The sequence below is a fragment of the Rhinoderma darwinii genome, chromosome 3 (assembly GCF_050947455.1).
Source record: "Rhinoderma darwinii isolate aRhiDar2 chromosome 3, aRhiDar2.hap1, whole genome shotgun sequence".
NCBI lineage: Eukaryota > Metazoa > Chordata > Amphibia > Anura > Rhinodermatidae > Rhinoderma > Rhinoderma darwinii.
In genome coordinates, this window is record NC_134689.1 from 87672664 (window position 1) to 87687499 (window position 14836).

The 14836-nt window shown below is 41.6% G+C and overlaps 1 protein-coding gene across 1 annotated transcript in view; it reads right to left on the reverse strand.

The window, feature by feature from the left end:
* The window catches only part of LOC142750375 (uncharacterized), a 468269-nt gene that overhangs the window by 414459 nt on the left and 38974 nt on the right, over positions 1-14836 (reverse strand). Inside the window, exons 5-7 of the mRNA XM_075859374.1 lie at positions 11094-11136; positions 4902-4932; positions 2573-2618 (exon numbers count right to left, since the gene is read on the reverse strand). Of these exons, the coding sequence (XP_075715489.1) occupies positions 2573-2618; positions 4902-4932; positions 11094-11136 (120 nt within the window). The remainder of the gene's footprint in view (positions 1-2572; positions 2619-4901; positions 4933-11093; positions 11137-14836) is intronic.

Consider the following 14836-nt stretch of genomic DNA (forward strand, 5'->3'; position numbering starts at 1 on the left):
TAAGGTGTGTTTTAAATACACACGAAAATCACATCGAAAGTGCAGTTAAATCATTTTTTTTATCAGACACATTTTTTATGTGGCTTTTAACTGCACCCTCATTTCTAGTTTTCGTGTTCCTTTAACTCCCCGATCTCCCCTATTAAGCAACTCCTAACACGTCTAGCATTATCTAGAGCAGGGCTTCTCAACCCTTTTCCACTGGGGCTTCACCAACCAATAAAGGATGATGCAAGTATTTCAGTGCCATTGCGCAAAAGGTGTGTTTAGTATCAACTATGTCACAAGAGTGATTTCTTGTCAATGGTAAAGTAGTTTAAACTCCATTTTGTCCTTAGGGTCAGTTCACACTGTTTTTCGACACGTGTTCTGACGCGGAAACGGATTTCAATGGGAGGCGGACGCGTTTCCCTCGAGCGGAAAATACGGCTCGCGGCAAAAAGAAAGGACATGCCCTATCTTCGGGCGTTTACGCCTGACCTCCCATTGACATCAATGGGAAGCAGAGAAAGCGTATTTCGAGGCGCTCAATGGCCGCGGGCGAAAAACGGCGTGCAGGCAGAGCAAAATTTGCCTCAAACTTCCAAACGGAATTTTGAGGCAGATTTTCTACCTGCAAAAAACTGTGAACCTAGCCTTAGTTTGGATATGGACAAATGCCTAAAAATAAGACTCCTCACAGTTTGAGAGGAACTGCTCTAGAGGACATGAAACCTCCTCTCAAACTAAGGCCTTATTCACACAAACGTGTTATACGTACGAACCTATGTTAGTGAATGGGGCCATTCAGACTGTCAGTGATATTTACGCAGCGTATGTGCGCTGCGTGAAACTCACGACATGTCCTATCCTTGCCCGTGTTTCGCGCAGCACGCACCCATTGAATGGGTGCGTGCAAATCAAGCACGGCACACGGAAGCACTTCCGGGTGCCGCGCGTGATGTGCGCTACAGTAGTAAAATAAATGAAAACAGAAAAGCACCTCGTGCTTTTCTGTTTGTTAACATAAAAACAGTGTCATAATGCCGGCTGCGCAAAAATCACGCAGCCACGCACCATATGCTGATGCCACACAGACCTTTTGCTCGCGCAAAATGCAACGTTTTTATACGCGAGCAAAACGGACACGTTCATGTGAATAAGACAAATTTAAAATGGACTTCTGTTCGTATAACTTATTTCTTGCTAACTCCTTAACGCCGAAGGGCGGATATATCCGTCCTCAGCAGCTGCTAGTTCGCGCAGGAGGACGGATATATCCGTCCTGTGATGGCGCGTGTACTGAGTCTGTACCCACGCGATCAGCGGCAGGAGCACGGCTGTTATACACAGCCTGGCTCCTGCTGCAACTGCCGGAATCGAAGCGCGCTCCGATTCCGGCAGTTTAACCCATTAATTGCCGCTGTCAATAGTGACAGCGGCATCTAATGTGTTTGACAGAGGGAGGGAGCTCCCTCTGTCACCCGATCGGCGCCCCCGCAAACAAATCGCGGGTCGCCGTCGCGTTTCCATGACAGCCGGGGGTCTAACAAAGACCCCCAGGTCTGTCTTCAGCATCTGCCTGTTAGGCGATGCCGGAGGCATGACCTAACAGGTTGCCTGTCAGTTTTACACTGACAGGCAATAATGCTTTGGTATACTAAGTATACCAAAGCATTATATATGCGATCGGCACATCGCATAGTGAAGTCCCCTGGTGGGACTTAAAAAAAAATGTCAATCAGTTAAATAAAGTTTGTTGAAAAAAAAATAATAATAATTACAGTGAAAAACAAATAAAACGACTTTTTGCCCAAAAAGTGGTTTTATTCAGTAAAAGTGTCAAAACAAACAACACACACACATATACGGTATCCCCGCGATCGTAACAACTTGACCAATAAAATGAACACATTAATTAAACCGCCGGATGAACGGCGTCCAAATAAAACTCAAAAAACAACGGCAAAATTCTCTCTTTTCTCCCATTCCCCCCATAAAAAATAAAATAAAAGTTGATCTATAAGTTCTATGTACCCCAAAATAGTACTCATGAAAACTACACATTGGCCCGCAAAAATCAAGCCCACATACGGCCACATCGACTGAAAAATAAAAAAATGACGGCTCTTGGAATGCGGCGATGCAAAAACAAGTAATTTTTTTCTAAAAGGGTTTCTATTGTGCAAACGTAGGAAAACATATAAAACCTTTACATATTTAGTATCCCCGTAATCGTGCTGACCCATAGAATAAAGTTAACATGTTGCATAGTAAACGGCGTAAATTTATAACGTGAAAATCAATGCTGGAATAGCTGCTTATTTTCAATACTCTCCTAAACTAAAGTTAATAAAAGTTAATCGATATATTATAAGCATCTAAAAATGGTACAATTACAAAATAAAACTCGTCCCGCAAAAAACAAGCCCTTATACGGCTATGTCGACGGAATAAAAAAAAAGTTACGACTCTTGGAATGCGACCATGAAAAAACAAAAAATAATCCTTGGTCATTAACGTGCAAAATGGCCCGGTCATTAAGGGGTTAACCATTGGGTACAATTACGGCTAATAATGCTCACACACAAACCTGATATGTTCTCAATCTGAGGGCTTGAGATCTTCTCGCACGCTTCCTGCAATAAGAAATATATAGGAGACTAGAATCATAAATTCAGTGTACCTCGAATATAGGGTTGGCTCACCCTCAAGGACGCTCACGATTCTGTTTTTTAACAGAATCATGGAATCGATTCTTTAGTGGCGCTGTCACGCCCCTGCTGTAGGAGGAAGCTCCGCTCCGCCACTTCCTGTTCCGCCCCTGCTTCCTCAGGGAACTGCTGTTCTTTACTGAAGAAAATGAAACAGCACGAAACTGCAATTTAACGAGGAAGCAGACTCCTCGTATATAGCGATAGCACCCCCCCTTGCAGATCGCAGCGCCACCCCCCTTGGAGATCGCACCACAGTAGCTCCCACTAGGAGCTGAATCCCCGGCAACCTCTGGCCAGGGATTTAGCTCCTAGTGGCAGCTATAGAGGCGATATCTACAAGGAGGGTGGGGGTGAGATCTACATGGGCACGGTGGCACTATATTGTGGGGGTGGCACTATCTACAGGGACATGGCAGCACCATCTACAGGGGCATGGCGGCACTACATGGGCACTGCTGTTTTCAAGGGATTAACACAAAAACTGACAAATGAAATCCATCCATTTTTTTATCAACGACCATGAAAAACAGACCGACAGACTGGAAATGGATGAGAATTTAGAGACATGCAAAATTGACATGACAAACTGACATTTGATCAGCTTTTAACACACCATCGTGGGGCCGTTACTGCACCAGGTCCTGCTCACACGTCAGACACTATAATGTAATCTCGCCCCAGAGTGCCTGCCCAACGTTATCTGCCTGGCCCTGCTGCAATTTACACTGCTCTCACCTGCAATGTCAGGGACCGGCTGAGGTGGTGACGGGCAGAGGGGGATGTTCGTGCACGCAGCGCATCATTGATTATAGATTCTGTTAACCTTTTCCCTCACGGGGAACAAAACTTATAATCTATTAGATGTACACTTTTCCAATTGTATTTCTGATAAAAAAGTATTTGCAGAGGTTAAAAGTTGTGAAGTTACGTACAATAAAAAGGCCGGATTCACACGAGCATGTTCAGTCCGTGATATACGGTCTGCAGGTCGGCCGCATTTCCCGGACCGAACACAGTGCATGGAGCCGGGCTCCTAGCATCATCGTTATCTATGACGCTAGGAGTCCCTGCCTCTCCGCGGAACTACTGTCCCGTACTGAAAACATGTTTTCAGCACATGACAGTTTTCCCGCAGCGACTCCTAGCGTCATAGATAACGATGACGATAAGAGCCCAGCTCCCTGCAGTGTGGTCAGTCTGGGAAATACTGCCGACATACGGACCGTATATCACGGACTGAACATGCCCGTGGTGAATCAGGCCTTATAGTAATATGTTAAAAAGTTATTTTTATAAAGAAAATCATTTATCAAGTTCTCTTGGTATTACTGTTAAATAAAACAGAAAAAAAAAAGAAAATAGATTCAAATCAAAAATCGCCCAAGGCGGTGAAAAAAAATAATAATTTTTTAAAAATGGTTTTATTTTTGGCAAAATCGCCCAGCCCTACTGCAGTAATATAGAATAATAAGATTTCTATATAACTATTTGATGTAGACTTTGCATGCATTTTTGCAAGACAAAACCAGAAATAGATCCAGTAAAGGAGACACTTTAAAGCCTTTCTCTATATATTTCTACTGGTTAGCTTTCGTTCCTGGTTTTGGCTTAAAAAATACATGCAAAATCTGCATCAATCTGCACTGTGTGAAACCACGTGTAACAGCCGAGCTCAAATAACTCAGATTCTGGAAATGTATTTGCCTAGATGACAGCGGCATCTAAGCGGTTATTCAGAGGCGTTAAAAAATAACTGCAAAATCAGCAGCAAATCAGCAAAATCAGCATAAAGGTGCAGTCACACGTGGCACATTTTGTTGCAGAAATTTTCTGCAATTGAAAATCAGTTCCATTTATCTAAATGAAACTTGCCGAAATCTATGAACATGCTGCAGAAACAAAGCCATTCAGATGAATGGAATAGATTTTCATTTATAGAAAATTTCTGCAACAAAATCTGCTGCGTTTGACCACAATCTAAAAGAGCCACACACTCATTGCCTCAACGTTCGCAGAGGGAAGTAATGGTAACCATCATGCCGAAGAAAAAAATTATAATCCCTTACAATGGTGGGCCCATATTACATTGTGAACAAGGTGGAAAGTGGTTCTTCCACCAGAGAGCATTGTAGACATTTCACCTCCATAAAGGTCACTCGGCCTGAGGCACCAGTCCCAAATGAAATAAATGCAATTGCAACTTACTTTATTATATTCGTGACCATCAGAGTTGCTACTAGATGATGAAAAAAAAAATTACATTAGTTAGGGTACAATGTTTGTACATGGGTAAAGAATTTAGTATGGAACAGAAAACAGTCGCTAAATGGTACACAAGCCAGCAGTCTTTGAACCAGTACACCACTGGCTCTACTTTCCGAGGAAAGACAAATGAAGAAGCACAGTGATTACCGTACGCATCTGTGGCTTCTTTTTAGTCAAAAGTTTTGAAAGTTACGTTACCCTTTAAATTTAATGTTAAAAAATGTACACCCAAACAAGGAAAGTCGTCTCATGCATATTGCTAATAGATACTCCCAGAGGGCAAATTGCTATCACAGTGTAAAAGGCAGTACCTCTCATCGTGAATACGCTCACTCTGAGGCAATCTGGAATAATGCCTGCCTCACTGTAGACATATCCAGATATAAGCAAAGTATTACAGCCAAAACCCTGGGATATGAAGTAGAAGGGTAACCTTCCTACTCAATATAAGGGACAAAGGAAATGGAGTCGTTGAGTCCCAACTGTTTAACACATTTGAGCCTTCCGTAGAAGGTAAATATCCAGTTCACCACCCCTATGTGAAGGGCGCATCCTTTTAATCCCTTGGAATTTAAGACAACTGGGGTCACCACCATGATATTGCCACACATGTCTGGCTAACGGGCAGTCTCCCTCCCTAAGCATGTTACCTACATGATCTAAAATATGTCACCTAAATTGGCGGATGGTTTTGCCCACATAGTTTAGGGGACATGGGCAGGTGACCAGGTATACCACCCCAGGTGTCTTGCAGTTGATGTACTCCTTTCTAGTGGTAATAATCATGAAGACCTTCCCTACATGCATGTATTGGCAGGCCTTACATGAGCCACAGCGGAACGTACCCTTCAGATTGGCACGACCTAGCCACATATTGGCAGTATTCTGAGGGGTCAAGTGGCTTTTAACTAGATGGTCCCTTAAATCTCGACCCCTACGAAAGGTGACCGTCCGTCTGGGAGTCACTATTTCATTAATGTCCGGGTCCAATCTTAATATACCCCAGTAGGATCTCCGCACATCATCACCTCCCTCATCTGACGAACAAAGATTCATATGAGGGTCACTTTAAAAAAAAGATTGCAACTATTAGTGGACTTGTCCCATTGCTGACATTTTTCCTGGTCATAAAATGCTGAACCGCATCTTCTGTCATCTAAGTTTAGTTTCTTCCACCTCTTTTTTTCACTGTGTTTTTCTTTTCTAGTCGCCGTCCTTCCCTGTCTTTCCATCCCGCCCTAAGCCCAGATCATCTTTTTCAGTGCCATATTCCACGATACAATTGGTCTTAAACCCGGCACTCTTCATAGCGACACATCCTTTTTCCCTCTTACATAAATGTCCATTCGGTGCTTGATGCTCCGGTGCTTAGAACATCACACGCGCTACAGTTCTATAGATTGCACATGCCACAATACTCGAAACCCCTATGAGTGCTGGGGGAGGGGGGATAAACACCATTGTCTCTCCGTGAATAGGTTATCCCAATGTCATCTCGTCTATCCTGTGGATAAATATCCGATTGCCTTGGCCTTAGCCCTATTCACTCAAATGAAGCGGAGCTACAATGCCAGACAACCCAGGTTCGCAGAGTTTACAGGTTTTTAAAGGCCATGGAAACCTTTTAAGATGTTTTTTTTCGTGTTTTTTACAGAAGTAGTGTGTTTTAGTGTTTTGTGAAACCTTGTAATTAATTTTTTATTAAATAATTATTTGAACTTTTGAAATGCAACTTATGTATCCTGGATAAATAACCGCTGTATCCTGCGCTAAAACCGGAATCCGTCAGGTCAGCAGAACTAAGCGATTCGGTGATAGCGGGTCCTGCATCTGACATGCAGGACCCGCTGTTATCTATCACATCCATCTAAGTTCATAAAACGTAAAAAAGGTGTACATATCCTTTGACTCCCTTGCAACCATACTAAAGACTTCCGTTATTACAAATGTTTGCACCTCCATGAGATACACTTTCACTCAGCCTCTGCCTTGTGGATCCTAGCTTCATCTTACCCTCAAAATGTTATGTATTAAAAAGGATCTGTCGGTGTTTCTAAGGCGTATCGCGCTATTTCAGAGCTTCTACAGACTAAACCTCTTGCATGTCTGTCACACTGGGAAAGAGATTTACATCTTACTCCAGGGTCTGTGGATTGGGAATCGACTTATCTTTTGGCAGCTAAGCTATCTAAATCCACTCAACACTTGGAAGCTACAAGGAAATTGTTATATAGGTGGTATTTTACGCCTTATCGTTTAGCTTTGATCTATCCAAACTCGTCCAATATTTGTTGGACATGTTGTGTTTCCAAGGGTACACTTTATCACGTATTTTGGGAGTGCCCTCTTTTAAGATTGTTTTGGGACAAAATAGACAAACGCTTGACTACTGTTTTACAATATACCTTCGTTTGTAGTCCGGCATTAGCGTTACTTAAAGGACCAGTGTCACGGCAAAAATTTTTTTTTAGATCAATTTGATTTTAGTGTTTTATTAAACATTTTTTTATTTATTGAAGTGTTTTTCCTCAGGACAAGCCTTCCATCAGGAGGACAGGAAACTTGACTGGGTGTGTGGAGAGTGGTGTCCCTTTTTATATCCTCAGGTTTCCTATCCAGCAGATGGGATGTCTCTCCAGGGGTGCTGTCATAGGTGAAAGGGTAAAATAGCGATTCTGGTGTAGTTTTTTTATTGATTTTTTTTTTTTGGGGTGTTCATCGTGCGGGAAAAGTAACATTATAGTTTTATAGTTTGGGTCGTTACAAACGCGACGATACCAAATGTGTACTTTTTTTAAAGTGTTCATTTTTTTCCTATAATGAAAGTCTTATTATAGGAAAAAAGGCATTTTTTGTTTATATAACTTATTTTTACCCTTTTTTAAGTATTTTTATTACTCTTTTTTTACTTGTCCCACTAGGACATTTAGACTTGCAGCTTTAATCGCTGCTAGAGTACATTACACTACTTACGTAGTGTAATGTATTCTAACTGTCATTGTGACGTGACAGTCACACTGACAGGAAGCCTCGGAGGAGAAGCCTCTGGCCGGTCCGGCCTCCGATTTCCACGACAAGCATCGGAAGCCCCCACAATCACTTAGTGGGGGCTGCCGATGTGCTGCAAACCCCTTAAATGTGGCGATCACACTCGGTTGCCGCATTTATGGGGTTAAATGCCGAAATCAGCGGCGATGGTCCGCTGACCGGCAAGACTGGAGTGTCAGCTGTCGGGGACAGCTGACTTCCTGGTTCCCGGACACGGTCGGTTAGGACAGTGTGCGCCAGGAATCTCTCCGCAACTGTACGTCCTGATGCGGGATGCAAGCCCTCTGCAGGACTTACAGTTGCGTCGCAGCGCGTGAAGAGGTTAAAAGGATGGGGCGCTCATTCTGGGCACGATGCTTCTGCGGTTATATTGCAGTATCATTTGAAATGTGATATTTTATTGGACGCTGTTGAGAGTGGGCATCTCTCAGGGAAGGCGATCTGTGTTTCCAACTTTAGATCTTATTCATAGAACCTGGGGGAAAGTTAAGCAGTTTAGAGGGGTGACGGGATACACGGAATATACACCCATATGGGGAAACCAAATGCTTCCTGAGTTCGTAGGCCTAGATAGCTCAGAGTACTGGATAACGGCGGGGCTTACGAGGGTATCTCAACTGACAAGTGGGTCTACCTTTTAAATCCTTTCAGCAGTTCCAAGAGGAACTCAATGTTCCGCATAGAGGGTTTTATAGGTATTTACAACTGAGGCATGCATTTCAGGCACAGTTCCCACAGGTTCAAGTGACTATACAACACGACACTATTGTACAAACTTTTGGCCCTCTAGAGCTAAGAAAGGAGTTATAGCGTGGGTATACCAACACCTGCTGACTAAATTTTGGGAGTTATCCTTTGGTAGCCATGCGAAAATGGGATAGGGATATACCAGGGAGTGATGAAGACCAGTCGTCCACTATAATGGAAGTTGTTCCGGGTGTTTCGCCGAGTGAGGATGGCAGGCTCTCACAGCTCTATATACTCCACCGGGTGTATAAAACCCCCGAGGTGTTGCATCGGATGGGAATTCGGCCTGATGCTACTTGTCCGAGAAGCGTTTTGAAGCCTGCTGACCGCCTCCATATGCTGTGGGATTGCCCGCAACTTGATATCTACTGGTTTGGCCTCCTTGCGACTGTGCCAAAGGTATGTTTATTGGGGTTTGTAGATGGTCTGCCTGTGGACTCTAATGGGCAACTGGCAGTGGGGAGAGTGCTATATGTGGCTCGGAAGCTCATAGCGCAGCATTGGATTCAGCCTTCTCCCCCAAAGGTTCAGGAGTTTGTTGATAGTTTGAACCAGTTGCTCATGAATGAAAAGGCGATATTTCTTAAAAAAGAGGTGCGTCCTCCAGGTTTGACAAACTGTGGTTGCCATGGTTAGATACTGCTGGGTTGGCAAGTGCCGGAATTCTAGGGGGGGGGGGGGCTGTTGGGATTCGGAGTTAAATAACTTCTTGCATATTTTATTTGAGTCTGTGTTTCTGGGGTAATGCTTACCAGGGCGGGGAGTGGGTCATGATATCCTCTGCTACAACTGTGTGTATGGCATGTAGATTGTGTCTGCTAGCGGGCGTTTAAAAACAAAAAAAACCTGTTTCTGCCCTGTGTGGCAAATGTATACGCTCATTTTCCTGTATGGTGTATGGTAAAAAGTTCGTGGGGGGGGGGGGGTGGGTCCTATTTCTGGACTGTTGTAATTGTTGAAAATGTGCAATAAAAAGTATGATTTAAAAAAAACTAAGAAAAATTAACACACGGTGGATGATGCAAATTGAAAATTGCAATTTTTCCACTGATCTGCTGTTTCAACGCACAATCTTAGAGATTCTTACCCCATAAATTGTTAAGCGGGTTCTCCCGGGTATGGTGAGGCCATATATATGGATGTAAACTGCTGTTTATGCAGTTAGTAGTTTTGTTTGAGTATTACTGGTATGTCAGTTTATAACATGGGGGCATATGTAAGCTGTGCGGAGTACATCAGGGCATAAAAAGAGGGTATAATAATTGAATAAATAATACAATTATCCATAGATGTGTGGTACGCTGTGACACAATCAGTTATGCACAGGCCGGTGTCGCACTGATAAACGGTATTCTTTCTTATCCCGCTTTTGGAGACACTTCCTCCTTTGTAGTTTGGAAAATTTTGCTGGGAAAGTGTTGCGCTGGTATAACACGGATGCCCTCGCTTCCAGCAGATGTTCTATGTCCATACCCTTCCTAGTTGCTAAATACTAGGGCCCTAAAACTGAAAAAATTATTTGTTTTCTGTGTCGCCATATTCTAAAACCCAGAACTTTTTTATTGGTGTGTGGACAAAGCTGTGTCAGGGATTATTTTTTGCAGGACGAGTTGTAGTTTTTATTGGTACTATTTTGGAATATATGTGACTCTTTGATCACTTTTTATTCCATTTTTTGGGAGGAGAGGTGACCTAAAAACAAAAATTCTGGCGTTTTTAATTTGGTTTTTTAACGGCGTTCAGCGTGTGGGATAATTTATATAATCGTTTTATAGTTTGGGTTGTTACGGACGCGGCGATACCAATTATATATAGTCTTTTTTTTTTTACAATTTTGGCAATAATAAAAGACTTAAAATGGGAGAAAACACAGTTTGGCTTATTTTTTACTTGAAACTTGTGTTTTGTTTATTTTTTTTACAACATTTTAATCAACTTTTTTTATTTGTCCCACTAGGGGACTTGAAGGCCTGAGGCCCTGATCGCTATTCTAGTACACTGCACTACATATGTAGTGCAGTGTATTTGAGCTGTCAGGCTTCTGAGCCAGCATCATCACCGCAACGTAACGTAACTGTACTGCGGTTTGCAGGAACCCCTTCCTGATAGATAGCGCCGTATATATACGGCAGATGTCGGGAAGGGGTTAAGATACACTCTCCTAGCTTAGGCAAAATAAAAACACCTCTAAACTGCCCTGTGTGAATCTAGCCTTATGCCATTTTCAGCTCTGCTGTGTAAATGTATCTGGTGAGTTGCCACCATCATAATTATTTCACCATGCTTGAGACTCATCCAATACACTAACATTCTTGCAGTATAAATAAAAGCACTGACCTTGTATCGATATTTTCCTCGCTACTCAGCTCAGCTTTTTTCCCTGAAATAAAAGTGAATTACGTTACAAATATTAAGCGTACTTGTCTTTAAAAGCGGTTTGTATAAGTAGAACACGTGAACAGAGCCAACATTAGCACCTGACAAAGTTGTGCATATATTATGAGCTGGAGGGGCCTATCAGCCAAGATGCTGCTACCTTTCACAACTGGAGGCGGCACTGGACTATGAGGAGTTACAGGCTATCCATGTGTCCAAACAAGGGGGGGGGGGGGGGGGAGAGTAATTAAAAGGACATGTTAATTTTTTTTCTGCGGGTCAATGCGATTACGGACATAACTTTTATATTTTTCCGTTAAATAAGCGGTATGAGGGCATATTTTTTGCGGGATGAGCTGTCATTTTTAATAGTATTTTAGGTACATGAAAGTATTTAATTACTTTTGATTCAATTTTTTTGTGGAGGAGGTGGTGACCAAAAAAACAGCGATTCTGGCGCTCAACATTTTTTTACGGCGTCCACTGCACGTTTATTAATGTTATATTGGAATAGTTCAGACTTTTACGGATGCAGCAATACCAATTATGATTTATTTTTTTACAAAGGGGTAAATGGGAAAAGTTTTTTGTTTAAAACGTTGAATAAATTTTTTCTACATCAACCCCTTCAGAACGGAGCCTGTTTTCGCCTTGAGGACGAAGCCGATTTTTAAAAATCTGACATGTGTTACCTTATGTAGTAATAACTTGGGAATGCTTTTACCTATCCAAGTTATTCTGGGATAGTTTTCTCGTGACATATTGTACTTTATGTTAGTAACAAAATTTGGACCATAAATTTAATATTTATGTGTGAAAAACACCAAAATTGAGAAAATGTGCAAAAATTAGCATTTTTATAAAATTAAATGTATCTGCTTGTATGAGACAGTAATACCACACAAAATAGTTACTATTCCATATATCCCAAGTGTGTACTTTACGTTTGCATAGTTTTTTGAATATGCTTTTATTTTTTTAGGACGTTACAAGGCTTAGAACTTTAGCATATTTCCAAGAAAATTTTAAAACGCCCATTTTTTCAGGGACCAGTTCAGGTCTGAAGTGGCTTTAAGGGCCTTATATATTAGAAAGTCCCCATAAATCGCCCTATTTTGAAAACTGCACCCCTCAAAGTATCCAAAACAGCATTCAGAAAGTGTTTTAACCCCATAGGCGTTTCTCAGGAATTAAAGCAAAGTAGAGGTAAAGTTTACAAAATGTTTTTTTTTTTTTTTTGCCAAAAATCATTTGTAATACAGTTTTTTCTGTAACAGAAGGTTTTACACAAGAAATGCAACTCAATATATATTGCCAAGATTGTGCAGTTTTTAGAGATATCCCACATGTGGCCCTAGTGTGCTAATGGACTGAAAAACAGGCCTCAGAAGCAAAAGGGCACCTAGTGGATTTGGGGCCTCCTTTTTTTAAATATATTTTAGGCACCATATCAGGTTTGAAGGTCTTGTGGTGCCAAAACAGTAAAAAGGAAAAAAAAACAAAACAAAAACCCAGAAACGTAACCCCATTTTGGAAACTACACCCCTCAATGAATTTATCTAGGGGTATAGTTAGCGACTTGACCCCAGTTTTTTTTTTTTTGCTAAATGTACTTGAATTAGTGTGTGAAGATGAAAATCTACTTTTTTTTCTGAAAAATAAATTTTTACTTTTTACAAGGAATAAAGGAGAAAACACCCCAGCATTTGTAAAGCAATTTCTCCCGATTACGGCAATACCCTATATGTGGTAATAAACTGCTGTTTAGACCCACGCCAGGGATCAGAAGGGAAGGAGCGTCATTTGGATTTCGGAGTGCTGATTTTGCTGGATTCATTTTCAGTGCCATGTCGTGTTTGCAATGAACTGTAGGGACCAAAACCGTGGAAACACCCCAAAAGTGACCCCATTTTGGAAACTACAACCCTCACGGAACTTATCTAGGGGTATAGTTAGCATTTTGACTCCAGTTTTTTTGCTAAATGTATTTGAATTAGTCTGTGAAGATGAAAATCTACTTTTTTTCTGAAAAAACATAGGAATTTGTAATTTTTACAAAGAATAAGGGGGGAAAAAAAACACCCCAGCATTTGTAAAGCAATTTCTCCCGATTACAGAAATAACCCATATGTGGTAATAAACTGCTGTTTGGACCCACAGCAGGGCTTAGAAAGGCAGGAGCGCTATTTGGCTTCTGGATCTCAAATTTAGCTGTAATGGTTTTCGGGAGTCAGGTCTTATTTCCAAAGCCCCTGAGCTACCAAAACAGTGGAAACCCCCAAAAGTGACCCCATTTGTGAAACTACACCACTTAAAGAGGCTCTGTCACCAGATTTTGCAACCCCTATCTGCTATTGCAGCAGATAGGCGCTGCAATGTAGATTACAGTAACGTTTTTATTTTAAAAAAACGAGCATTTTTGGCCAAGTTATGACCATTTTTGTAGTTATGCAAATGAGGCTTGCAAAAGTCCAAGTGGGTGTGTTTAAAAGTAAAAGTCCAAGTGGGTGTGTATTATGTGCGTACATCGGGGCGTTTTTAATACTTTCACTAGCTGGGCGCTCTGATGAGAAGTAACATCCTCTTCTCTTCAGAACGCCCAGCTTGTGACAGTGCAGATCTGTGACGTCACTCACAGGTCCTGCATCGTGACGGCCACATCGGCACCAGAGGCTACAGTTGATTCTGCAGCAGCATCAGCGTTTGCAGGTAAGTCGATCTTACCTGCAAACGCTGATGCTGCTGCAGAATCAACTGTAGCCTCTGCTGCCGATGTGGCCGTCACGATGCAGGACCTGTGAGTGACGTCACAGATCTGCACTGTCACAAGCTGGGCGTTCTGAAGAGAAGAGGATGTTACTTCTCTTCACAGCGCCCAGCTAGTAAAAGTATTAAAAACGCCCCGATGTACGCACCTAATACACGCCCACTTGGACTTTTACTTTTAAACACACCCACTTGGACTTTTGCAAGCCTCATTTGCATAATTACAAAAATGGTCATAACTTGGCCAAAAATGCTCGTTTTTTAAAAATAAAAACGTTACTGTAATCTACATTGCAGCGCCTATCTGCTGCAATAGCAGATAGGGGTTGCAAAATCTGGTGACAGAGCCTCTTTAAGGAATCTATCTAGGGGTATAGTAAGCATTTTGACCCCACAGGTCTCGTGCAGAATTTATTAGAATTAGGCCGTGAAAATGAATATCAACATTATTTCCACTAAAATGTTGCATTTTTTAATTTTCACAAAGGATAGAGGAAAAAGCACCCCTACATTTGTAAAGAAATTTCTCCCAAGTACAGCTATACCCCACTTGTGGTCAGAAATGTTTATTAGGAATTAGCCCTTTCTGGACTGATCCATTTTTTGTTTTTTTTATTTTCATTTTTCACTCCTCCTTCCAAGAGCCATAACTTTTTTATTTGTCTGTCAATAGAGTCATGTGAGGGTTTATTTCATGCGGGTGGAGTTGTATTTTCTATTGACACAATTTAAAGTACTATTTATTGTACTGGGAAACTGAAATAAAATTCTTTGCAGGTTGAAACTGGAAAAAACTGATTCCTCCATTGTTTTTTGGGTTTAGTTTCTACGGCATTCACCATGCGGTAAAAACGACAGCTTAATTTTTTACGATTAAGGCGATACCAAATTTACAGTTTTTTTTATATTTTACTGCTTTTACAAAGTAAAGCTAATTG